The sequence below is a fragment of the Phoenix dactylifera genome, unplaced genomic scaffold (genome assembly GCF_009389715.1).
Source record: "Phoenix dactylifera cultivar Barhee BC4 unplaced genomic scaffold, palm_55x_up_171113_PBpolish2nd_filt_p 000144F, whole genome shotgun sequence".
NCBI lineage: Eukaryota > Viridiplantae > Streptophyta > Magnoliopsida > Arecales > Arecaceae > Phoenix > Phoenix dactylifera.
Genome location: NW_024067699.1, coordinates 1,170,796 through 1,197,881, shown reverse-complemented (window position 1 = coordinate 1,197,881; position 27,086 = coordinate 1,170,796). Strand labels below are relative to the sequence as shown.

The window sequence follows — 27,086 nt, the reverse complement described above, 5'->3', positions numbered from 1 at the left end:
TAATCTGCTAGAGAAGAAGTATCCCAAGATCTAGGGCGTCTTTTTGTATGGAGATAACACCCTCAATTATTCAAGCGAGACCATTTGGATGATTGTCTAACCAATAAGGGAGAAAAGAAGAGAATTTCTATGTGGAGACAGTTGCCAGGTATAGAAATATGGGAAAGGGAGAGAAAGGGGAGCTTTACGGGCATCACAATCAAATTCTTTGTCACTTTTTCTCCACAAGCAACGGGGCCTGCTGCACGACTCTACCACCCAGTCAATTCTGTTTGTTCCACTTAATTCATTTTTCATGGCCACATATTTTTATGTCTAAGGAATGAAAAATATTTCTCCTATTACATGAATCAAATGTTTCATTTCATCTGGAAAAAGCCATATCTTTTTCAACAATGTATTTGCCATTTGATCCAATAGCGTTTTGTTAGATGAGAACAAATTTGATAAATATTGGTAACTCTCGGATAGAGTATTAGAACGGAAAGATCCATTAGATAATGAACTATTGGTTCAGAGCCATCTTTGGCGATGAATCAACAATTTGAAATGCCTTTCTTGCATATTCTTGATGAACCAACATTTATATATAGATGTAGGAGTAGTTCAAGAGCATCAAGCCAAAGATTGTGTTCCAGGTGGTTTTTTCAACAGGTATTTTTGCGGAGTTTAGGAAAAGGACTTTTAGGGTCACCTACTGATTGATTTCGGACTGTTCCGGGGGCTAGCTTGGCTACTGATAGAGGAAAAAGCAGGAAGGGTCTCCAGGTGGAACCAAACATTACAAAGATTTGGGAGTTGGTCTTGATGCTGAGTTGCATGTTCAAGAAAAGAGAGTCTTTGGCTAGAGGAAAACGAAACCTTGCACATGGAGGTGAGGCGATTTAACAATATAAATCTCGCATAGAAAAGTTACAAGAGCTACACATCAACTAGATAACTCAAGCAAGATTTCTAATCTAAACTAGCGTTACTCTGTGGTGGTTACTTGAGAATTTTGAAATACTAACACCACGAAAACATTGATGAACACTTGCTGGTCGATGCACAAACATGATTCAAAATTCGAGAATGTTGGCGAGAGCAAGCTACAATATATTGTGCTAGCAACATCGAACGACGACACCGAATCACAAGGCAATTGACCACATGATCCTTGAATATATTCAAGACAACAAATGTGGATAGCAGCCTTAATTCCCTCTAAAATCATGTTTATATATGAGATATGCTTGCACTCATCCAACATGAGAAGCTCGAGATGAATGTGATACGCAAGGCGCATAAAGTATCTTTCGAGCCTTTTTTTTTTTTTTCCAATAACTATTTGTTCGATATTGTGGTTGTAGTATATACTATGACCTAATCATGCACGTAAACTATTTCCCGCGGTATATCCACCCTGTATACAAAAGAGGCCCAATAAGCTTTTGACACATGGGCAAACGTTGCAAGGGCCCCACTCCAAAGCTATGACGTCCTCTAGCGAGGTCCAGCGTGAGGTCACCGTGCCACTCGCCACCCTCGCCCAAACGGACAACGAAGGGAGAAGCCACGAACGCCTTCCGTTTCCGTTCTCAAAAGTGAACGCATCTACTGGGGCGAGGACAACACTGGCGCTGTGTCTTTCGCTGTGTCTTTCGTGAGAGAGAGAGAGAGAGACAGTGAGAGAGAAAGAGAGGGAGGGAGGGAGGGAGAGGAGAGTGAGAGGGAGAGAGAAGATGGCCCACAGAACCCACTATCGCCACCGACTCATCTCGCTGTCAGTCGCTCTCTCTGTCGTCCACTAGCGGGAGCCAGCCATTTTTGGCTGATACGCCCGGCCGGCAGCGGAAAGAAACGGAGGCCCCAAGCCGTCCTCGTGCAACGCACTCGAATCTCGTCCCTTTCTGGGTTGCCAACGTTCGAGACCAAGAGGTTTCCGCGTCTTCTTCGTTCATGCAGTTGAAAACAGAAGACCAAGGAGTGATCGATCAGCCAGAGCCTTCTTTTTTTTTTATTTTAATCCCTTCTTTAGTTGGCCAAGTTGGAAGTCCTGCTTCGGTTAATTTTGAGCCGAAATGGAGATGACTTTTCTTGATTTAAGTTCTGTTGTTGGTCCTGGCAGTTAGAGTAGAGCAATTCAGATCATGTCATGGGCAATTATATGAATGTTGAGCTGAACATTTGTGATCCCTGAGAATTTTATTTACGTACTTGAATTTTAAGCCACTTCTCATTGATAGATCTTGGATGTTTAGTAGCAACTCAGGTTAAAAAAAATATCATACCGACCAGGTAAGCTTGGTGAAATAGAGTAATTAGATTCATTGCTTGAGCAAGTTTAGAGTGGCCCACAACGACTTACTTCGTAACCCTTTTCGTCCTACATTGAAGCAATATATTGATGTGGGTACGTGCTTGTGGACCTTATACTTACCTTCAAATCGTACTTGATCATACGCTAACCTTATGCATCTGACATTGGAAAACATTACAATGACTTGAAATTCAGAAACATGAAAAGGTATTCAATCTCAGAAACGTTACAACGGCTCAATCTGTCGAGTTAATTAACTAGTTAATCATACCATCTCAGACATAACCCCCTTAACCAAATCTATCAATCTAACGAACACCAATCGAATCGAGTTACATCTTTCTTGATGTAAAATTGAATCGAATAACTTGTTCAGCAAGCACATTGGTTCAAATCATCGAACTATTCATCGAGACATTTAGATCCGATCCGAACCGAACCCAATCGCCGACCTAGTTAAGTGTGACAGCCATGTTACTGCTTTTCAAAAATGGAACCCAGGGCTACAAAACGGTTGTTGCACAAACTGGTGGCTGGGTTTTTCGTCTGCACTCTAAGACACCGCCAGGGTTTTTCAGCGAAACCGCCCACGAGAAGAGCTGAAAGCTTAGGTTCCAATCCTACCAACCCTCAAATAAACGCAGACCGGCTCACGTGTCCCCCCCCGTCCCGTCCCAAGCAAACCTGCACGTGTTTCGCAATCCCCACCTCCTCCCCTCCGTTCCGTCCCGTTCCGTTTCGTCCACTTCCGCCTTACGGCCTAAGTAACACCAGCCCTCGCTCTCGCCCTTTGGCCCCCTTCCTCCCCACCCATATAAGAACCCATGGGGAGTCCCACACACCGAAGACCCTGTATTAACCATTTTCCAATCTTCATTTCTCTCGCTATACCCAATCTCTCCATCACCTCCTTCTCCTCCTCCTCTTCAAATCTCTTACATAGATAGATAGAGTTGTTCCTGTGTTGATTCGAGTAGTAGTAGTGAGAAGTGGTCGAGCTAAGAAGCTTCGCTACCAGCCCGACATGCCATCTCGGTCCCTCCTTTTGGAACGACTAGTTGTCATCCGCTGCCGCTCGCAAGCAGTCGAAGCCTCCTCCTGCCGTGTCCTCCTCCCGGAGAGCTGGGTTCTCTGGCTCAACCGAGTCACCGGCCTCATCTTCTGCTGCCTGTGCTGTCTCCTCTTCCCCAATCGTTAAGTACTTCTTCACCATGGGCCTCAGCTCCAATCAGGCTTCCGCCACCGGCCTCGACTGGTCGCAGGTATATCGCATCTCATCGATCCCCACCTATATATATATGTGTGTGTGATCTGTTTTGATAGCCAAACTCTCTTTCTTCATCTGATCGATGAGATTTTTGAAGGATATATTGAGGAGTGGAGGGCTGGAGATGCCGAAGCCGGTGAGCCAGGCGAGGAACCTGCAGCCGCAGCAGCAGCAGCAGAGGCAGCACTGGCCGCCGCTGGTGTGCCCGAGGTGCCAGTCCAACAACACCAAGTTCTGCTACTACAACAACTACAGCAAGTCGCAGCCACGGCACTTCTGCAAGACCTGCCGCCGGCACTGGACCGAGGGCGGCACCCTCCGCAACGTCCCCGTCGGCGGCGGCCGCAAGAACAAGCGCCAGAAGAGCACTCCAACCACCTCCACCGCTGGCAACGCTTCTGCTGCTGATAGCGATACAAATGCCAGCGTCATAAATAGCAGTCCGGTGATGCCTCCTCAGCCTCAGCGGCAGCAGAAGCAGTCCCTACCGTTCTCCCGGGATCATAGCAGCATCATCTTTCCTGAAGTTCTCCGCCAGGTGCTGCTTCGCCCGCCGGCGCTGCCGATGCAGGCCGAATACGGCGTTGCCGGCAGCTTCATCACCTCGCTGCTGGCAACTGATCCCCCGCTGCCACCACCTTCTCAATTCTCCACCACAATGCCCCTCACCATCGACTCATACAGCAACATCATCAATCCTTTCTCCTCCTCCTCCTCCTACCCATATGTCCCCGTTGCTGAGGGTCAGAGCCCCAGCATCAACGTCACCATGGGGAGCTCATGGCAGGTCGCTCCTCCTCCGCAGCCCGTAATTCCAGATCCTTCTTCAGCGTATTGGAGTGGTTGGGAGGATGACATGGCCGGCTTTGTTACTACAGAGCTCAAACTTCCCAGCCGCGACAAAACCGAGCAGCCATGAAGGAAGATAGGAATGTTTGTCCTTGTTGCTCCATTTTTTTTACTAAAAATCCTTGTTGCTCCTTTGGTGTTTACAATTTAGGACGGTGTGCGCTAGAATGCTATAGTGATGTGCAGTGCTATGTCAAGTATCTTGTCAGGATGTGATACCATCCTTTCGAGTGCGGTTTCAGCTTGTAGGGTTAAGTGTCTGTCCTCCTTTTATCTACTTCCATTGCAGTGTAGGCCATCGCTTCTGTGGATAAGCAATAATAATCAGTTAGTGTGATACAGTTGGAAGAGGAAAAGCAGGGCATGATCCCCCCCCCCCCCTTCTTTTTTTCCTACAGTCGAGTCCGAGTTGTTCCAATCGTTTCCTGTGAGAGTACATGTTCTGAATCATGCATATCGAAGAGCAGGGCATGATCTCCCCCCGTCCCCCACCCTTCTTTTTTTTTTTTCCTACAGTCGAGTCCGAGTTGTTCCAATCGTTTCCTGTGAGAGTACATGCTCTGAATCATGCATATCGCTGCATGACAATAAATGGTAGTGAACCTACTCACAAATCTTTTGGATCACAATTAGCTGAAGCGAGAGTAGCAGCAGCAGCAGCTTCTGGTTACCTACTATTGCAAGGACATGCATCAGGCAAAACATTAAGCTGCCATATACTCTTATAATAACCTGTCGGCACGAGGGTAGAGAGGACGAATATGACCTGCTGTTTAGAAATATCTAAATTATGGTTCTTGATGAAATAATTTTACCGGCATGTATATAAAGAGATTAATGGAGCAGCAGATTGGATGGCCTCATATATAGCCAATCATTTCAAAAATACTCTAAGTGAAGAAGAAGGAGCTATCTGGTATATTTCGAAATTTATTATTTTTTAATTTTTTTTGAATGTATTCGTATCTGTAATGTATATAATTTATTTTAGTAAAAAAAAAAAATCCTATCGAGCTGTGCGAGCACGAACCCATTTCGAGTTTTTGGATAAACTAGCCTGTGGGATTCAGCAAACTGCGGTCATATGATCATTCATTCACCACGTTGAACATCCAGGCACTGACTCCTTGGGCAGTTATATGTCAGTGAAGGGATTCGTGGCAAATTGCTTTGCAGTTCGAAAGTTCATCCAATTTGTTTAAGAATTTATCTAGCGATTGGTGGGCTACTTTGCCAATCATATGCACCTGCACTTGCTTATTTTATTCACTCTCTGCATGGTGTCTGTTGGACACATTCATGGTGGAAGCTGTAGTATGTGGGAGACTGACTTCCACTTTTAGACAGGTGGAAGTAGGGAATTCTTTTTAATTGAAAAAAAAAACCCTACTTTCATGGATTGCTTGAATTTATAGCTGAAAGAGGTCACGCATTACTTTTGCTGCATACCATTTGCTTCCTTTCTCATGCCACATAAGCTGCTAAACATAAACAAATTCCCCATCCTAACTGTAATTTTGTTATAGCACTGAAATTTCCTTCTTACATTGATTTAAATAAAAACAAAAGTGGGACAGCATGGGGTACCTTGAACTGTATACCCCTGAACAAGACAAACTCCGAATGGTAAAAAGAATCAGTTGAGGTCCAACCAGCCGGCAGCATCATCCCTTTTCGCTTTCACTTTAATGTACATTTGGGAATAAAGGAAGCTGGGTAACTCTTGAATCAGGGAGCAGTACGGCTGCATTGGTTCTCTCACAAATCGGCCAAGCAAGTGAACAAGGGAGCATGGGTATCACAGGCCTCCCACATCCATATCTATCTATACACAAAACTATGATAGCATCAAGTTGGGAAGAGCCCTGTTGAATTGTGGGACAAATGATTCCATCCCCAGCCAAGGGCTTTAGCAATTTCTTGGAGCAATGGAGGAATTTATACCCGAATTGGAAAGCCAAAATTCTGAAATGTCCTGATTTCACCCCCACGACTCGCAGTCAAAATAACTAATCCCCAGGCTGACCTGCTCTGCCCCGGCATGCCCCCATCGGAAATATCACCAATACTAGGAGGGCTCTGTTTGTTTGCTGTCATGAGCTCTTCAGGCCAGGTAGCAGAAACCTTGTCACAATAGTTGCTCGAGTTTATATCTATATACCGACAAGCAGGAAAAGGTGAATGCTGGTGCCCATTTGCCTCAACCAGCAGCTGTGGATTTGCCTTGGAAACTCCATTCAGTCTATCGCATCGAGTCCCTGGCTTCCCTCCCATGCTGCTGGTCGGCCAAGGAACAGCAACTGTCACATCCCGGCAATGAAAATGCTCGTAAGAATGCATAACAGTGGCAACACCTTTGCTTCTACTAGGTTGAGAATCATCATCATATTTCCACGCAAACACATGTGAGTCCTCACTAGCACAAATCACATACTTCCCATCCACAGTCACACAGGCTGAAATTTGGCTGCTTGTGTTGCGAAAACCTGAAAAAGAATAGCCATATATCAATTTCAGCTAACATCATAAAGAACAATCGAAAACATTTTTTGGATATCGTACAGAAATATTGCAAACTCCATGATAATATCAAATCAAATAGAAAACTTGAATATGCTTCATAAATCCAAAACTGTTACAAGCAAAAATCAGATGGGATGACATTACATACATTGGAAACAGGATGGCTTCCATAAACAGTAAATATGGTTAAATATGCAGTAAATTAGTAGTTTGAAGTGTAGATCAGGATGATAGAAACAGGATCCTCAGAATTAAACAGATTATTAATTTCTAGATAAATTTGATAAAAATTAACAAAAGAAGGCCTTTGATCAGGATTTTGTCTGTTCAAATCATGACACTTTTCAGATCAATCACAAAAATTGCTATGCCTGTTTTATTGAGCACTAATATCTCCTCAAAAGTATCACATGCTATGCAAATTTGACATGCCCATTAATTAATGGAGGCAATTTTGGGATTGTAAAATGTAGACTACTGAGATTTGGTGGATAGTTCTTAATTGCCAGAATAAAGAGAGGGTACTGCTGCGAGTACGAGGAAGTAAATATTCTAAAAACACTTGAAGGAAGGTCGTGGGATGCCGATTCAAGTTTCTAGGGTGTTTCTGGAGCAGGTATATTACCTAGGTAGAAGCTTCCTGCAACAAAGCGATGGTTGCAGGCAAATATTCCAGTCCAAGGCATGAGACTTCTTTAGTAAGACTATTGATCATGTCCCAGGATTAGCATGCACAGTTAATCTTGGTATGTAACATGGGATGAAGATCTATAACTCATTGCAGGAAGATCAACCAAGTTAAGAACTCACATATCATTTGTCAAACCACCCTATTGGTCCATTCACTTTAACAACTGTCATGTTTCGCTTCCTCAAAAAAAGGTGATTGCATCAGCAACCAGCAAAATATTTGGTCAACATGGTAACTTTTGCTATGCCCTTTTAACAAGAAAACTTAGCTAATTTCTCCTGTTAAAAAGATGTTTTCTTTATAAGTTAGTTTTGATATGAACAATGAGAAGATATCTTGCCTTAGTTGAAACAATAAAACTGAATGCTGAAGCTATGCACTTTTGTTTTTATGTGTTGCAGAAAAATATTACCCGCATAAAAAGTGATTCATGTGCATCATAGTTCATTAATAAGATATTTCTGTTAACCCATCATAAGCTTGTGGTCCAGCCCTAACTTATGATATGCCATCGTTCATGCATCATAGCTCCTTACCTTAGATCAAAATCCTCTACTCTCCTACCTCTAAATCCACTAACATCCGTACTGTCCCTACTGTAGATTTCACCAGTTCCCAAATGCCATATCCAGCCTCCTCAGTAGTCCATAAACCTAACCGGCTGTCAAATCTGAAACCTAAGATGTCCAATCTCCATGCCACCATTCTAAGCATTAATCAGTTAAAAAAAAAACCAAACACAGATGAAGATGTAAGAATATTTAAGCAGCCATGCTAATGAAAGAATCAAGCAAGTGAGAACGAGAGAAACAAGAGGAAGTATTCCATTTCACATTAAAATTTTTATACATTGAAAGGATTTGATGTGTAGACATAGTTAACAATAAATTGAAGCGATGCCTTCAATGAACTTAGTTGAGAGTATCAAGGGAATTGGGTCATCAAATCCCTGATCCTCTGCTACCTCGCATCTAGTTACTCATACTATCACACCATAGCCCTCGCCTCCTACCTCCAGTCCCCAGCACCCTCTTTCCTGTCATGTTTTCTAATCAACATTGAGGATGGTAATCGCATTGCAGACGACAGCCCTCTTAATGGCTTCTTCAACTCTCATCAATTACTAAAGTTTTAGCTTTTGTTCACTCCTCTGATCGCCCATAAGTTCTCTTTTAGTCCTTGTTTTGTGAAAATCTACCAATCACTGTTTGAGGGGGAAGAACATTTCAAAGACAAGCTATATGAAAGACGCAACTTTGAGATTCCATTATAAGATGATTAATACCTCTGTCTTCTGCAGGACTTTTGTTTTCTAATTCTACCTTGTTCTTTATCGCTTCTATGCCTAGATCTCTTGCTACTAAATTTGGTGTACCCTGGGGTGTTTTATTTTACAAGTAGCTACATTTTGACTCCTAGAATAATTAGAAACATGGGGTGAAAACTGAATTTCAGCTTCAGTAGTGCTTATGGAGTTCCAATTTCAGAGTTTTGATTGTCTTGGCAGCTTTGCTCCAAATTTCAGGTTTCATTCAAAGAAAACAAGAATTCAAAAAATTGAAAACATTAAAGAAAGCCAAAGAAACCAAACAAATTATTAACAACATTCTACAGTATTTTCTTGCAGTATAGGTTCTTTGTGTGTAGTTTCAACAACTTTAAGCAATAGCAGTGAAATTCACAAAGCATTCGGCTATTTTTATATTGTGCACATGTAACAAGGAAGGTGAAATATGATTATAATTAGGACTAGAAAAATTCAAATTCAACAAGCCATATTTGTTTTGGCTTCACTGGAGCTAGTACTATAATGTTGGAAATGAACCCAGCTTGAGCTTCAATGGAACCAACTACAAATAAATATATCAAAGACCACTAATTCTTAATAACTGGAACATGAACTTAATTTGTATTGCTGTAAAAAAAATTGAAGTTCTTTATATCAAGGTTTTCATCCTCTAATTGTTATAATGACTTTCATTCTTCACATGGTTCACTCTAGATTAAAAAGATACAGACCCTTCCAAAATGAAACTTAAAAAGCTCATTTTAAAGAGGGAAAACCAAGCCATTTCACCTCAATTGCTAAACTACATTTGGCAGTATCTTTAATACAAATTGTAGCTATGCTGACATCTTCAATTCAATCTCACATTTCATATTGCCATAACTGAAAGCAGATAGATACAATGATCATACTAATAATTCTTGGATCATCTATGAGGAGATAGGTACAAAGTGCTATCCTTGCTTGAAGATGGGATGGACGATGCATTAAGAATTCCAAATTCAAGCATATGGGAGAAGATGACAATCTTGAGTAAGATTTGGACTTCTCTTCAAAAATTGGTAAGTACAAATCATTCACACTAGAATACATGTGAAATATGCTACCAACTTCATAGTCCATTTTTGGAAATTGCATAGAGATCCTTGTCTCAAAGACTGCAAGCAGTTAATGGACAGCCAAGGGGAGTGCCTGGTACCTTGGTGCTAAATATGTGCCGAGAGGTCAAGATGGACCAAAATAATAAATTACAAAAAACAATAAGAGAAACATAAAATAAACAGTAATAATCAACAATACAAAAGAATATCTAAGAACTAAGAATTGTTAGGTATCAACATGGCAGGATCCAGTACAAAGCTACAACCAATCACATCCTCCACACTCTAACATGATAAAAAATGTTAAGATGAGGCACCCAAGCAGGCTGTCTAGGCAGCTAAAGCAGTCATCTTTTAAATGAAAATTTTCTAATCTCTACTAATATAACTTAAGCTATGTTGTATAACTTGCAAATATGCAACCTTATGTATACTGTATAGTGAGAGCATAATTTCAAGGACAGGCTTCTACCTTTGAATTTGTGAACCAATTCAACACCATCAATTACCCGGATTCGTGAATCTGCAGATGTAATCAGCACTTTTGAGAAGCTCCCTGGGGCAAACTGTCGAAGAGAACTAATCAGCAAAGCCAACCATACAATGTTCTGAAATTTACTACAAGATGGAGAACCTCAAAAAATTTGTGAGATACGATCAGAATAAAGATAATTCATGCCTTTTGCAATTAGATACCTGGAAACCAGTAATTTTCTTGTGACTAGACTTCTTTTTCTTGTTTTGCAAGTCAATTTGACATTTTTGAACAAGTTTATTATCTGGAAGAACAAATAAAAGGTTACAGAGTATAAACATACAGGTCCTTCACTTAGATTTGGCGTAGCAAAAAGCTCCCTATCAGACAAGCAAAAAAAGTTCACTATAAGACACATGAGGGGGGAAAGAAGTGGGGAAGGGAGGGGGAGGGATGGAGATAGAGAGAAGAGAGAGAGATAAGTTCGTGATGGTCCATACCAGATGTGTCGTACAAGAGGCAACTTCCCTTGTGTGAACCAACTAGTGCACCCTTCAGAAGCCAACAGATAACAAGCATTAAGACAAACCTGGAGGATCGATTCAAATTCCTGGAAATGTAATTGTAAACTGAAACAATAAAAATGAAGTAATCACAGTATCAAGCATAAAAACCTGTCCATCAGGCGTATAGCATGCAGCAGTGACCATTTCATGCAAATCATTCCAGTCAACTATTTGACGATCAGGAATACTCCATATGCGAACTTTCTCATCTAGGGATCCACTAATGAAGTATCTGTCGTCAACAGGATTGAATTGGATGCAAGTCACTACATCAAGGAAAGTGAAGAAAGCATCATGAAGACATTAGCTAGTTAAGAAGCCTAAACCAAAATGAAGGACCAATGCAAGACAAGAAAGCACATAATATACTTACCATAGTCACTGTGAGAGAATGTTTTCAAACAGGAATTGCTAGACATGTGCCATAGTCGAACTGTTTTGTCCATTGAAGATGATAGCAGATACTGTGATGCAAATAGACTCAATATCACTCAGTACTACAAGTAATATGACAAACTCCTGACTCTAAATATCTATTTATCTTAAATAAGCATCGCTCAGGAACACTAAAAGCAGCGCAATACTGATAAACAAAGATATATATATATATATATATATATATATATATATATATATATATATATATATATATATATATATATATATATATATATATATATATATATATATATATATAATAGAAATCTTAGAAAGCTCTCATATGAGTGGTTACTGAAACTAGCAAATACATATTCCTGTAATGCATAAAAATTCATAATATATAATCACATGACTGTTAAGCCACATAGTTTATACATTCACGAATAAATAGTCTAATTGTGTCCATAATACTTCCGCTTTACTTTTTCTCTAGTTTCAAATAAAATAGACATAACAGAAAGAAACAACATCCACAAAATACTAAATGGCATCTGATTTCATTAATAAATTAATTAAAGATGGTTCCAAGAAATTGGTTTCCTAAATAATAAAATAATGCAGGGCTTAAAAGGAAGCTGCAAATACAATATGAGCAAGAGTCAGAAAATAAGGCCAAGTTCGATATAAATAAGATGAACTTATTTATGATAATTTTCTGCAGAATCTTTGGCCTCTCATATTTTATGTAGATTGTTAACCTTAAGAAGTAATGCTGCAAAATCAAACACGTGAAGCACTGAACTAATAATATGTATAACAGGAATATAGATAATGATCTCGCGGGTCCGACAGGGTTCAGCCTATTAAACCTAAAATTCAGGGTCTACTAGAACTTGGGTCTAATATTTTAATGAAAATGCATTAGAAAGGCAGGTTCACTGAGATTTTTTATGGAGTTTCTACAATAGGAGAAGCTAAATATTTTGTTTACTGGAAATTTAAAGTTTACTTCAATTTTAATTGGGAGAGACCTACAAAGGTCAAAAATAAGGCAAGAAACAAATGCATTGGTATTAGAGATACTTTAGATTAAAAATTATAGATGGAAATAATAAGATAGACGAGGAAGGCGGCATTAGACCACCAAATTACTAGCAATCACATCTAAGATCATAGGGTTTCACATTCAGCGCATGGAACACCATGAAGAAGAACAGATAGAATCTTTGCCTTATTTCTCAAAATCTGGTATGTATTACAATGGCAGATTTCACTTATACAGGCATTTCTAACTTTCTTGGAGCATTAGGAATTAGGATTATATAGTATATAGAGAAGTAGAAAATTTTTACTCAAACCTACTTTCAGTCCATTCCTTTTAATTAAATTTATATGACTTTAGGTCAAACACCAGTCGTGTTTCTGGACATCTACTTTCTGTGGGTTTATGGTCTATGACACTACATTTGTTTTTCCAAAGATCCCACCTCCATAAATTTTTTCCTTGTTATAAAACCAAGATTATCCTCACCCAACCACTAAATTCTTTGAGAACACATAATAATGAATTTGCCTCATCGCCACCATTATTAAATCATCAGCATTAACCAACTGGCCAGTAGATGTAATGGGATGGAGGTGCTCTAGCTTTAACATATTCTTTTTTTGACTGGAATATTGTTAACATATTCAAATATCACGCAACTAGGTTTCAAATCTAGGACTTGAATCTACAGAACCTGCTTAAGTGCCTGTTTAATTTTGCTGCCTTTTAAACCATGTGGAAATAGAATAAGGACAAGGTGGCAAAAATTTGATAGGGTCAGATTCTATAAGCAAGCTACACATTTTGCCCAACTAAAAATCAAATGTTAGACTTGACTTAGAACCACTGGGAACTAGATGAGTCAAATTCCAAAATTTTATCTACTACACGATCTTGAACAGAGTTTTCATTTTTTTCGGAATATCCAAACACCTTATCAATATCCTTAATGAGTTAATACTGATCAGGCTTATAGTTTTATTTATTTTGAACGATTCACTAAGTGCATAAATTACAATGACTGAACACAAATGAACTCATGAACATTCATACTTACTTGACTTTCTGGCTTGAATTTTCTATGTTGAGCTATAATTTGAATCAATCTAATTCTCTAGCTCTGGAATATGCAACACAAAAGTATGAGAGCCAATGTAACTGATCCACCAAAGTATAGAGATGATATATTAATATTTTGATGAATGTAATTCAATGGCTTGGAATACTAATACAATGAACAAAAGTTCCTTAACCAATATGTAATTAAAGATGTTACCTCTTGCCGAAAGAAGTACATCATTTTATTTCACTCATTTCAGTATTACCATAACCATAGCCATCAAGCCTTGTCCCAAATGTTCAGTTTTTGGCTTTATGTATCCTCATTCACCAACAAACCCACTAATTATAGTACCTTCTGCATAAATAGCCAATATAGGGGGAAGGTAAAATTATAAAACACAAAGGAACTACAGCTTTCCTAGAACTTCTACCACAATGTTGTTCGCATGAGTACCACTTCCCCAAGCATGTTAGTCTTTTATAATATCTAAAACCTGTTATTGTGACCTAGTGGTTTTTTTCCCCTTCTTGGTTTCATTTCTTGCAAAAACAATGGAACAGCCTTTCTTCTCTCCACAATATGGTCCCAGAAATGCGTAGTCTTCTTAGACACATCCCCAGCAAATTTCTTGCTGTAATGGCATTACTACCTAAGAAAAAAATTACAGTAACCATTTGTTCTAGCAGCATTATTGCCTAGGGATGCCATCAAAGTTACACAGCATAATAAATCTTAGCTGCAAAACCCTCCCCCCATCCAAAGCAGATACACAAAAAGAAGTCATGGACATAAACCCCACAAGAAACTTTAGGTTAATACAACAACAAATAAACTATCATTGCATGTATGTATGTGCAGGCATAAATGTTACATGGCAGAAAAAAACTTTCCAAAACAAATAAAATGACAAAATATATGATCTGATTTTTCTTAAATCCAGAATCTTCTTATGTTGCAACATGTAAGCTTCTTTTCTTGGTTCATGGACGTTGAAACAATCAAAGTCAGTTCACTTTTTTCCTTTCTTTCTTTCTTTCTGTTTTTTTTTCTTTTTTTTTTTTTGTTGTTGTTTTAGCCATCTCTCCACATGGGGCCTGAGGGCTTCAGAATTTTGCATTTTAGAAAAGATTTTGGATGTCCATATGGAGATTTGCTGCTCAGGTTAGAGCTCTAATTTACTTAGAATAAGAGTCATGGAGATTTGCTGTTCTATAATCCTTTCTCTCCGTTTCTTTCTTCCTCTTCCCCCCTTCTCCTCTGGTCTAATATCAATTCTTCCTTTATTCTCTTCTTTAACTTTCTTTTATATTATTTATCTTTTTGTAAACAAAATTGCATATGTTGTTTGCTTAATTCAATTATAAGCCAACTACGAACTTTCTCGGTTAGCTAAAAACCCACTAGAACCATATTCCTATCCTCACCTTTTTTTCTTCCTCTCTTTCTTCCTCTTTTGTCTATTCCCTCTTCCTCTCCTAGTCTAATATCAATTCTCCCTTTATTCTCTTCTTTAACTTTCTTTTATATCATATATCTTTTTGTGAACAAAATTGCATATGCTGTTTGCTTAATTCAATTATAGGTCAACGAGGAACTTTCTCGGTTAGCCAAAAACCCTCTAGAACCGTATTCCTCCTATCTTTACAAGGTAGTGCCTCCTTTTAGGTCAGAGCTGGACTTTAGAAAGGAATGAGATGAAAATCAGCTTTTGACATGATATTTTTGTGAAAGGATGTTAACCAGAGTCTTTTCCTTACTTATTACTGGAATAATGGCAAAGGTTTTGGATGACCAGGAAACAAGGTAAAATTTGATGATTAGATGCTTTAAAACTTAAACTAGCTTAAGATTCAAGAATTGCTCCTATGGGTAAATGTGTTATAAGGGAAAGGAAATACCAATTAAATGCAAGACAAAGGCATTTCAACGAGTCTTTACGGACAAACCATTCCTAAACAATTTAATGAAAAAGCTGTTATCAGTAGGACATTTCCATGCCTTGATGGAGACAAGCCGGACTTCATGTCTTAATGAGATTCAGAAAAAAAACAGAAGGAAAAATCATTCCTTAGCAATTACTTGAAAAAACCATTAGCAATCGGTATTCCATGCCATATTGGAGAGAAGGCTGCTGCACGTACTTTAAAACATAAGCATAGAAGTGGATTGTATGTCATCATGAGATTTAGAAAACAACAACAACAGAAGCAATAATCTGATTAAAAGATCCTATGGCATCTGACAACAGTGAATTGTGTGGTTTATAGCTTAGCAGAGGGAATCTTCTATCTACGATAACATTGTCGCTGGGAATTGGCTCGACCGAGATGCCAAACTAGCTGAGCTGCTGGAGGGCTTAGACGATTGACTGTTTAGACCATGGAGATGGCCAAAGATTGTGATGTGCCACCAAGGTGGCGAGGTGGTCGTCGTTGTGCTCAAATGGCGATGGCTCCAATGTTGGAACGCTCCCGATGCAGTACCGGAAAGAGAAGACCGTGCTTGGACCTTCACTACAATGCTGGATCCAACCCGAAACAACAAATCCGAAGAAGTCCTCTGATGCTTGAGTCAGACGGACTCTCAAGAAACAACGAAGGTGTTGTGAGAGTAGCATAAGAGAGTAAGAGGACTCGAGAGCACTTACTTAGAGGGTCCTTCGAAAATGATTTATATAGAAAAAGGTCAGTGCCCGTCACCGAAAAATTCGGGCCTACAAGTTGACAGTTTTTGGTAGCCCATTGCACGTTTTGAAGGTCACGCGCGAGCGTTTCAGCCATGCATCTCACGCACGCAATTATAGGAACTGCTCTCGGTCATCACTGAGGTGTCGCTAGCTTAGGAGAGAATTTGAAACTCAAAGAACTCTGTGTGCCTTTAGGTTGGCCATGTGGCAGGCTTTGGCTGGTTGATAAGAGGCTTTATGGCAAGCTCTGATTGGTCGGTCGGCCACATCAATTGTGATCAGTTTCAAGGCGTATCACTTGCCCCCCACTTCCGAAGCCGAGCTAACTTGTTGACTCGAGCAATGGAAGTAGACTTGCAGGTGAGGCCAACCAACTGAGGTGAGCTGTGAAGCCGGGTTGTGAAATCAAGCAACGAAGCCGAGCCATCGCAGCCATCTCTTCGATTTTGTTGCAGAGATCTTCTAGATACCTCATTTATGAAGGACGGGCCGACGTCTGCACTTTCCGAAGCGGTATCATTCGTAGCGGGAATATCAGTGCTCCACCAGAAAAACCCCTAGATGAAGTGGAAAATGGACTGAGAGTTTACGCTACCCGAGGATGAGGAGGAGCTCCGAAAGTGGTCGGTCGGGTCTTATTTTCTCATTGTGCGCACTGCTATTGAGGTAAGGTTACAAGCTTCGCTACTTCGAAGTTCTTCTTTGATTAATAGAACTGACCGTTTTTTTTCTGCTCACATGGGCTCTACGCTGCATGGTTGCTCGTCGAGATCACCCACACCTACCAGCACAACTTAAAGAGTGCCGATCGCCGGATCCATTAGGCCAAGTGAGGAAAGGCTCAGGCCAAGGAGAAGCAATCGACGATCGAGAAGGCGAGGAAGAAGGCTGAGGCTTAAGCTCGTCTCTTCGAAATAAGGGTCGATGCCGCCGAGGCCCAGCTCAACCTGTTGGAGGCCAAGCTCAAGAGGATCCAACAGGAGATCAACAAGGAGATGGGCACCATTGCCGCACGAAGAGAAACAAATGAAAAGTCCTTATGCCCACCATGCACCGACCAAATCAGAAAGGAGGACGAGGAAGAGATCGCTCATCTCAATGGCCTAGTGGCAGAGGCTGAGGGCAGAGCTTCTCGAGAGATTCGCCTAGGCGGAAGACAAGGCCCGTCCAATCTAAGGAGAAAGCTATCCAAGACGAGAAGAAAACCGCCCAAGTTGAGGAGGCCCGACAGGCGACCACAGAGTACAAAAATTTGCAGAAGTTTCGCAACGAGATGCTGGAAGCCACTAGAGACTCCTTCAAGAAGAGCTTCACCATTTGTAGGGGAAGGGTCAACAAGCTACTTACCAAGGTCGACCTCAACTCAATCATCTTTTCGGGAGAATCTTCTAGTGAAAAAGATTTCTTGGGAGGAGCCGAAGAAGAAGAAAAAGAGGAGGAACGAGAAGAGGAAGGAGAGTAGGATAGTCCCCCAACTTGGGTATTCACAAACTGCGGTTTTGTATTTCCCTTTTCTTTCTCTTGCTCTTTTGTAACCTTCTCCTTTGAAATAAAATGAACTATCCTTTTATGTTCCTCTAGTCCATTTGCTTTTCATTAAGTGTTCTGCTCGAAGTCGCTCGATCCATAGGCCTAACTCATGCTTTTGCCAAGTTTGTTAAGTCGTTTGAAGCAGTTCTACGCCATGGCCGATGTAAGCTTCATTGTAGCTCAGTGTATGAGCCAATGTAGGTCTGCTCGAGCAGGCGAGCATGCAAGTTATCATCAATCCAATGAGGCAGATTGGTGCATGAGCTAAGGCAGGTTCGAAGGTGGCTTGTCCCCCGGTCTCAGCATGGCCAAGATCGCGCATCCAAGACGGCCTTCCAAGGTCGCCTATTTGCCTTATGAAGGTGCTGATGACACCATGCTTGTTTTCAAAGTCCCAAAAATTTTTCCTCAAGCTTGCTGCCTGGTGCAAATCCTTTGTCGAACTTTACACTGGCTTTATGAGGATAATAACTTTGGGGCGGTGTTTCGAAGGACGGGTCCTTGAGAATGTTTTCCAAAAAAAAGATGGACTGTCAGTAAACTCAACACATGGTGAGCGATTAGGTGGGACGGCTCGATCTCAATCGTCTGGGAACTTTATAAAAGGAGAGGGCATCGCCCCTCTAGATGGAAAAGTTTCTATGTTTTTCATCCTCTCTGTCTTCTTTCTCCCTTGCTCTGTCGCTATGGATCATTCGCCAGCAGAATGGCTACCATACCACCTTAAGGCTCTCCAGCTGGCCCTCCAACAGGCCATAGAGAGGGTGGTGGAGGTCGAAAGTGAGTTGAGGCTTCAATGAGATAGGTTGGCCGCAGAGAAGATGACGATCCTCCGTCAGATGGAGGCGGAGCTGAGAATGGGTGAAATCCAAACGTAGGATGCGGACCTCAAGATCTCCGAACTCTTGAAGGAGTTGCAGGTCACCTGACAGCAGGCCATGAAAGTCGAAGGGAAGACTGCCTAAGCAATGGAGTGCGAGCCTTTGGCCGCGCTTGAGTGGGACATCGTCAAGTCCTCATTAGGGACTGCTCGACTGAGGACTCCCCCTTGATCTCCTTGGTCTTCCTAAGATGTGGGGCGAGGCGGAGGTCGAACTCCTGGATGTTGTACTCAGCAAGGGTCCGGCCATCCTCAAGCTGCTTTTTGATGAGGACGAAGTGGCAAAAGAGACGGAGCGTGGCTTCCTAGTCAGTAGCTGCTTCATCCGAATTATCTATAGTGTCTTAGGTTGTGTTTTTTTGTAAATCTGCTCGGTTGCCAAGCTAACACCACTATAATTAAAGCAATGAATGAATAAAAGTTCTCAACTTTTTTTTTTTTTCTGCTCTAATTTCTGTGATGCATGCAATTCTATTGAGAAGAACCAATCGGCATGGTGTGTAATCGCCCCAATGATTGTCCAGGCTAGCCCTCCCAGGGGCCAAGAGTGAGCTTATCGTTGGAGAAACATTGGGGCCTTGCCCTCCTATCTCGGTCTTCCTTAACCGCCATTAGGAGGTCGTTAGAGTCTTGCCCCCTAGTCTCAGCTTTGCTCAGCTAAAGCGGGGACTTGGAGCTTTTAAGGTAGTGTTTGCAGGCAAGGAATACCCAAAGGCTTGAACCTCTAGCTATCAAGATCCAAGAACTATGTTGTAGCCTTGTGGTCGGCGGACTTTATTTGTTTGCCCATGACGTTGGTCAACGTTTCAACCTGGGTCGTTGCCATCTTGATGGAAATCGGTTAACTCACCAGGTCTTCGGCTTGAAGGCCGGTGAGACGGGATGTCGGCATCTCCACTTGGGACATCCCAACCTGAATAGGTCGGTTGGCTCGCCCAGTTTTTAGTTCAGAGGCTGATAGACAAAAGGTCGACATCTCCACTTGGGTCGTCCCAACCTAGAGAAGTTGGTTAGCTCGCTAAGTCCTCAGCTTGGATATCAGAAAAATGGGAGTGTAGCCCCTATGGAAGCTCTTCTAGAAACTTTCTAGCCACGATGGCTTGTAGGTCGGGGCAGTTGGATGGCTCATTTGACGAACAAAGGTTAGCCCCCGCGAAAGCTCCTCCAAGAACTTTCTAGCTGCAAAGCTTGCAAGTCGAGGTTGTTGGACGAATAGAGGTGTAGCCCCCACGAAAAAAATTTCTAGAAACTTTCTAGATGCGAAAGCTTGTAGGTCGGGGCCCTTGGATGGCTCGTCCGACGAACGGAGGTGTAGCTCATGCAAAAGCTCTCCCATAAACTTTTTAGCCACGAAGGCTCACTGGTTGAGGTCGTTGGATGGCTCGCCCATCAAACAGAGGTGTAGCTCCTGTGAAAGCTCCCTTAGAAACTTTCTAGCCGCGAAGGCTTGCAAGTTGGGGCAGTTGGATGGCTCGTCCGACAAACAAAGGTGTAGCCCCCATGGAAGCTCCTCCAAAAATTTTCTAGCCGCGAAGGCTTGTAGGTCGGGGTCATTAGCTACCTCATCCGACAAACGGAGGTGTAGCCCCCATGGAGACACTTCTAGAAACTTCCTAGCTGTGAAGGCTTGCAGGCCAAGATCATTGGAGGGCTCGCCCGACGAACAGAGGTTTAGCCTCCATGGAAGCTCTCCAAGAACTTCCTAGCCACAAGGGGCTCGCAAGTCAGGGTTGTTGGATGGCTCGCCCGACTTGTTACGAATGAGAGCGCCTTTATCGGTGGTCGCTGTATCCGACCTCATGCTCGCTTGGGAGCTAAGTACCCAACCTAAAAAACTTAAGAACAATTTCTTGCAAGAAGAAAAGAGTTTCATTGATAAGTCAAGTTCATAGAATGCATTGATACATCTTACTAGTGATAAGCTTGAAGGTTGGATGAGTTCCGTGTCCAAGGTATAGGTGTCTCATTCAGATGCTCCAAACAGTAGGTTTCAGAGCGTACGACTTCGGATACCTTGTACGGCCCTTCCCAATTCAGTGCGAGCTTACCTTGTTCTGCTGGTTGGGCCACCTTAGTCCTTTTGAGCACCAAGTCTCCAGGTCGGAGCTCGTTCAAGCCTGGCGAGTTGCTTCTAGTACGAGTACCTCGGTCTTTTTGTTGTCGCTGGAAATTGGCCCAACTGAGGCACCAACTTGACTAAGCTTCTTGAGGGCTCGGACAATTGGCTATTCAGACCCTAGAGGTTGGCCAAAGATCGCGATATGCCTCCAAGGTGATGAGGCAGTGGTCATTGTGCTCAGGTGGCAATGGCTCCAACGTTGGTCGCTCCCGAGATGGCACTGGGAAGAGATAGTGCTCGGACATTCACTCCGACGCCGAATCTGATCTAAAACAGCAAAGACAAAGAAATCCTCTTGCCGAAAAATGTCTAACAGAGGACCCTCTAACGCCTAAGTCAGACGGACTCTCAAAAAACAGCAGCGGTGTTGTGAGAGCAACAAAGTGGCAGCACAAGAGCATAAGAGGGCTCGAGAGCACTTATCTGGAGGATCCTCCAAAAATGGTTGACATAGGCGACGGTCAGAGTCCATTGCCAAAGAATTTGGGCATGCGAATCGGCCATTTTTGGTAGCCCATCACATGTCCTAAAGATCACATGCGGGCATTTCACCCATGCATCGTGCTTCGCACGTCTCATCCGTGCGGTTATAGAAACTGCTCGTGATTGTGGCCAAGGTGTCGCCAGCTGGGGGGAGAATTTGAAATTCAAAGGATTCTCTGCACGCCTCTGGGTCGGCTACGTAGAGGGCTTTGACTAGTTGATTGAAGGTTTCGAGGCGAGCTCTGATTAGTTGGTTTGTCATGTCGGCTATGGTCGGTTCTGAGGCATATCAGGTAACATATCCAATTCAAAATCTTGTTGGAATCTTAAACATGCACCTGCTTCCTAAACATTTTCTTACTAAAGTGTTTGTAAAATATCTACTTCCCCACGACCGTTCTATAGTAGATTAGGATGATAAGTAAGAAGCATCAGACAACTAATTCCTAATTTGGTTGTTCAGCCTAACTGAGAGGAAAATAATGCGGGTCACCAAATGGAAGATCAAGGAAACAATGGCTGTATAGTATTATAAGAAAACAGAAGAATAGCATTTAATCCCAACAATAAAATGGTTACTTCACAATGATAGTTCTGTTTTCGAAAAGTTAAAAAAGATTGGTGCATGTTCCAGCTTGTGTTCGGCGAAACATTTCTTCTAAATCCAAAACACAATTTGAGTGGACAATTTTAGCATTTAGGAATGGCAACTTTGAAAACCAACAATCTCCTTAGATTTCAACTCTTCACCTAGCCAATCCCGAAATCTCTAGACAAGCTTAATAACACTAAGACTGCACATTATACCTAGTTCAGCATAATATATACATAAAATTGGTCACTGAAATCTGGCCAGAGTTGCTGCATATAGCAATCCTGGACACGGCTGCAAATCCATAAACTGATCATAAACCTTTTACCCCATCTCAGCCTCTAACAGCTATGGTCGATAACCCACTAGGATTACCCTTATATATCTTTCCCTATCTCCTTTAAACTCTCTATTTTTCTTGTCGTAGATAGTAGAATAACAAGCCAACCTTATCCAGTCTAGTTCCACAAACTCTTAACCTTCCCATTACCCTTCCATAAATCACATCGATACCGAATCACTTGGGTGCCAAGTCTCAATTCATCCCAAAGCGTCTGGTGTTTGAACCTCCAATGATGACACCAGAAAACTACCATAATAAGAAAACATAAAGAATTAGCAGATAAAATTTAGATAAATATGTTGAATTCCGATTAAACTATTAGCATTGATTTGTGTTCAAAAATGTGCTTCATTCTCATGTTATTTAGAAGAATGGGACAAAATGTGCCTCATTCGTGTACTGGGGGCGTACAGGTATCGGTACCGATATGGGGGGCATACCTACACTTGGTACGCTGAACCGGTCCCTATGCCGGATGTACCGACATAGTGATAGGATGACACCGGTATGAGGCCTGGTACCAAAATAGTGTACCTCGGGACAAACAATCATACGACACTTTTTTGGAAGTTTTTGAAAACTTGAATCGTCATTACTTGCATTAGCAAGACACACTAAAATTTTATTCCAAATATTAAGTGCGAAGTGCTGACATATTAAGCATAAGCAGGAATATTTTCAGAGTGTTCAGGGGTATCATGCTGTCCATCTCCACATGCCCAAAGAGCTAACATTCCAAAATTACATGTAGATAATACCCATAACTTAAGTGGAAAAAAAGAAATATAAACAACCTAAAAAACTAATAATATGGAAGCATGGGAGTATAGATGGTACAGCAAATGAGCATGTCATGTTGTAATCAATACCACCTAAGAAAATAAAATTGGTTTGGTTATACCGAACATTACAAAAAGCAAATCCTACCTGAAGAAATTCTTTGTTCATGCTGTCAAAATGACACTAGAATATTCAAAATTGCTCTAGAAACTAAAAACAATAACAAAAATTAATAATTAAAGAAACATTGCATTTACATAAAGAACCTAGTTATGCCCACCACCTTAGAAATGATTTCTTTAGAATTCCATACCTAAATATACCAATATGATAAAACATCACTTTTAAACCCAATAAGGTTGTCCAATTCAGTCTACATATGATAGTATCAGAAAGCCATACCAAAAAATCAAAAGTTTCTCCCATGAAAGAAAGCTTATCATGTCTAGAATAAGGATCTGCCTGACTAACACAAGCATCAAATTGTGTACCAGAACTTGAATACACATGGGAAACCCACAACTAAAACACAGTTTGATGGATCAATTTCACTCCATGTATTGATGTTTTTTGTTATTAGCTGGCTGTAAAATGCTCATGTAGCACTCTATCTTGAAAATGAAAAAGCCTCACCTAGTCCCTCAAGGTGCCGGATTCTCAACTTGAAACCAGACACAACAAACCCTCTCTTATTTATGTCAAGAACAGAATCCTTCAGAACCCCACTGAATGCAAAAGCTTGGAGCCCACTAGCCTTCCATAGAATCCCAGCCATAGATGCTTTTGCATGCACCGCACTTTCCAAATACCAGTCATCATATTTGTAAAACTAAATGACCAAATTAACCTTGCTCATCACAATGTTATAGGCCTATGTAAATGTTAACCACTTTTAGTTCTGTTAGTGGCCTAGCATTTCTTTTTCTTGAAAAATAGAATATCCGTCATACAAATTAAATCATACAGATGTCCTCTTTCCTACATACAACTTTTGGAAATAAAATCACATACATTCTGGTGGGAAGACATGTGCAGAATGCAGATGTAAATCAGGTATTGCCCCAACTGTTACCTGATGTTTTATCTGTTATGCTACAAACTGTCGTCCACTTAGATTTGTCTTTATCTCATTAAACATTGACCTTCCACCAGAGATTCTCCTCAAGCATCTTAGAAGTTAAAGAGTCCTTAGAAACAATATCTCTGCTTTAAAATTCAAGTGTCAGGTCAAATTATATACTCTCTTGAGCTTCTATTCTGTCGCAGACAAAGAAAGAAGAGGATGACGATGAATAAAAAGGATGTTGGTTAACTTTGTCAGTTCTTTAGCAACCATTAGCAACAGAGAACCTTATGTGCTAGAACAACTGTTAAATTTCAGTACTCAAAATTCAAGATTACGTAGCTCCTGAATTTCACATGAAACTACCCTTCTCATATACATGTCAAAAATGCAGTCAGAGCAACTGAGATATACCTGTGATTTCGACCACGAGAGATCGAGAATGTCATCCGAGTGCCCTCTGAAAGAGCAGACCGGCTTCTCAGACAGTGCAAACAAATGATCCGGCACCATCAGATGGTCCGAAGCCATTGACTTCCTGCCACCGGGGACGTTTGCTCTCCTCTTCTTCTCCCAATTGTTCCCTTCCACACAAGCCAGTGCCAGTGTTGGTTCGGGCGATCCATTACTAATTGCAGCAAAAGGATTGCAACTCCCATTATCCTCCCTCTCCACCGGCAATTCCCCCTTCCTCTCATATTCCGTCACCTCCCACACATGAATGACGCAGTCCTCCCCTGCACTCGCCAAGTACCGCCCATCCAAGCTGAATTTGATGCACCAGATGGACCCTTTGTGGGCCTGAATCTCCTGGGTCATGTACAGACCACTGAGCTCCTTGTGCGACTTGCCATACTGCCGGACCTTAGTCCGCTCGGGGCCGTGGTGGTGACGGAGAGAGCGCAAACCATCCTGGCTGTCATCAGTGGCAGAGCTCGACCTCCTCCCTCCTTTCTCCGACGATGTGTCCTTCTCATCACTGCTCCGCGGGTCCCTGTGGTGGCCTCCAGCCACCACGGAGCCTGCAACGTTCTTGATGCTCCTGAGCCAGCTCCCCCTCTTCTTCGACCTCATCGCGCCCGCGGACCCAGCGCCGGCTCTCGGCTCGCCACCAAGGGCACCAAGGCCGCTGCCCTTCGCGGACTCCTCGACATTTTGCCGCCTCATGAGCTCTTGGACTATAGGAGACAGGCCGACGCACATGTCGAACTCCTCCATCGTGAGCTGCCGCCCGGTCCCGACCTCCCTCAGCTTATTCCACATCCCGTCCTCCCTAAACTCCTTCACCACAAACTCCCTCCCGTTGTCGAGATTCTTGATCAAGTACCTCGGATCATCATCATCATCCCCGTCGTCGCCATCTTCCCGGCGGTCTCCGCCGCCGCCATCGGCGTCGGAAGCCTCAAGATTCCCGCCCGACGCCGGCCGGGTTCTCCCGACGAGAAGCGGCTTGCTGGAGACCGGCATATGGATCGCCCGCTGATGGCAGTGCACCTGCGGCCGCTCTAACTGCAGCTGATTATATACAGGGCCGGGATCCACGGAGCCGTCGGATCTAGATCGCGCAATGGCGGGGCCGACGGCGGCGGCGGCGGCGGAGGAAGAACCGGGGCGACGGCAGAGGCCGTCAGAGGACACGGATCTCCCGATCTCCCCTTCCCGAATCCCCGCCTCGCCGGCGGCGGGGGATTTGAGGCGGGCGAGGGCGGGATCGCCGGCCAGGCCCAGCTGCTGGAGTAGCCTCCGGCGGCGCTCCTCCACGGACGCCGGCTCGGAGATCCAGACGTCGAGGGACACCGCGGACAGCGGCGGGAAGCGAGGCAGGTGGTGGCGGCCGCGGCGTCGGTGGTGGTGGGCGTCGGCGTCGTCGTCGTCGGATGCAGAGGTGGAGGAGCACGACGACGAGAGAATCCGATCAAGCGGCTCGTAAAATTCCTCCTCCTCGTCCTCCTCCTCTTCGTCCGACGGAGTGCTCATCTCGCAACCCGCATAGGTCGCGAGGGGGCGCCAGAGAGGAGAGTTATCGCACAAGACGCGGTTGCGGCGGCGACGGAGTTCTCGAAACCGAAAGGGAGTGTGGATATGAGGCGGGGATCGGGGGAGAAGAGAAGGGGACCGAAACCCGATGCGGGGAAAAATGATGAAGGCGTTGGTTTTGGTGTCGGGGGTGGGAGGGAGGGAGTAGATCTATCGATTCTATCCATCGTCTAAAAACGATGACATGGGTGATGCGGTCTTTATCGGTTCATTATCTTACCTCCCCCCTACTTACTACTGTCTCTCTCTCTCTCTCTCTTTTTCTATTGCTGCCGTCGGGTAACAATCCCACTCTTTAGTAACGGTGATGTCTTCTTTGGTACAATTGTTGGGGAGCCGTAGAGGGGGTGGGAGCCGAACCGTTCCGCCGGTTTGACTCGGCTCAGGCCCAGGAGATGGACTTAGACAGGAAAAACTGATAGATTTTTTTTCTTCTACAAATTTAAATTTTGAAATTTCTTTTTGGTCCTCTATTGTGATCTTCTTATAAATATATATTTTTTAGCACATCTGCTTATTAAAAATATTTTAGTCATTTTAATTTAAAATTCTTAATTTTTTAACGGCGTTAGATGGCATGGGTATATTTACAAAACAAGGATAAAAATGGGTAGAATAGCAAAATAAGTGTTTTACAAAGGTATACATGCAAATATCAATTTTGGAAGGATATTCATATAAAATTTAATAGTTAGGAGGATGCTTATGTAAAAAACCCAAATGATATGGATCTTATTGTCCCTTTTTTTTCTTTTTCAAATAATGAGTGGATGAGATTTATTTCTTTAAAAAATAAAAATTTTATGTGCAAATTGATGTGGAAGGTAAAGTTGGTACCAAACTTTCACTATTCTTTCCTGCTAGTTTTCTGAAAGCAATAAATTTTTACTTTCAAAGACTATTGATATTTGCAAAAATTAATTTAAAAAATAAAGAAAAAATTCACCATACAGGATCCGATAGGGTATATTTTTCTCTTAAATATTTAAAAATAAAAATAATACCAAACGGCCTCTAAGTTATTTC

General features: G+C 42.3%; 2 protein-coding genes across 3 annotated transcripts; one reads left to right on the top strand and one right to left on the bottom strand.

The window, feature by feature from the left end:
• The first annotated feature begins 3,128 nt into the window (after positions 1 to 3,128).
• LOC103707689 (dof zinc finger protein 1-like) lies at positions 3,129 to 4,771 on the top strand. Its single transcript, XM_008792278.4, has 2 exons — positions 3,129 to 3,561; positions 3,664 to 4,771. Exons 1-2 carry the CDS (start codon positions 3,511 to 3,513, stop codon positions 4,483 to 4,485), a joined length of 873 nt encoding a protein of 290 aa, XP_008790500.1. The 5' UTR covers positions 3,129 to 3,510; the 3' UTR covers positions 4,486 to 4,771.
• Positions 4,772 to 5,897: 1,126 nt separating this feature from the next.
• LOC103707690 (WD repeat-containing protein 44-like) lies at positions 5,898 to 26,248 on the bottom strand. Of its 2 annotated transcripts, none has more exons than XM_039116930.1 (7): positions 24,438 to 26,232; positions 11,432 to 11,522; positions 11,167 to 11,324; positions 10,993 to 11,044; positions 10,714 to 10,796; positions 10,490 to 10,583; positions 5,898 to 6,901 (listed from the first exon to the last, which is right to left on the bottom strand). In XM_039116930.1, the coding sequence occupies exons 1-7, from the start codon at positions 25,998 to 26,000 to the stop codon at positions 6,354 to 6,356; spliced, it is 2,589 nt and encodes an 862-aa protein (XP_038972858.1). In that variant the 5' UTR covers positions 26,001 to 26,232; the 3' UTR covers positions 5,898 to 6,353. The 2 variants fall into 2 exon arrangements, 1 of the variants encoding a protein (XP_038972858.1); XR_005507352.1 differs by having other exon boundaries at positions 6,462 to 6,901; positions 10,714 to 10,872; positions 10,993 to 11,081; positions 24,438 to 26,248.
• Between the last annotated feature and the right edge of the window lie 838 nt (positions 26,249 to 27,086).

Bases quoted from the DNA above. Each gene is read 5' to 3' on its own strand.
- LOC103707690 (XM_039116930.1), bottom strand. From the start codon at position 26,000: ATGAGCACTCCGTCGGACGAAGAGGAGGAGGACGAGGAGGAGGAATTT. The intron at 11,045-11,166 runs GTTTTTATGCTT...TGGCTTCTGAAG, and splicing joins GCTATACGCCTGATGGACAG to GGTGCACTAGTTGGTTCACA. The intron at 10,797-10,992 runs GTATGGACCATC...TTGTTCTTCCAG, and splicing joins CCTCTTGTACGACACATCTG to ATAATAAACTTGTTCAAAAA.
- LOC103707689 (XM_008792278.4), top strand. From the start codon at position 3,511: ATGGGCCTCAGCTCCAATCAGGCTTCCGCCACCGGCCTCGACTGGTCG. The intron at 3,562-3,663 runs GTATATCGCATC...AGATTTTTGAAG, and splicing joins CCGGCCTCGACTGGTCGCAG to GATATATTGAGGAGTGGAGG.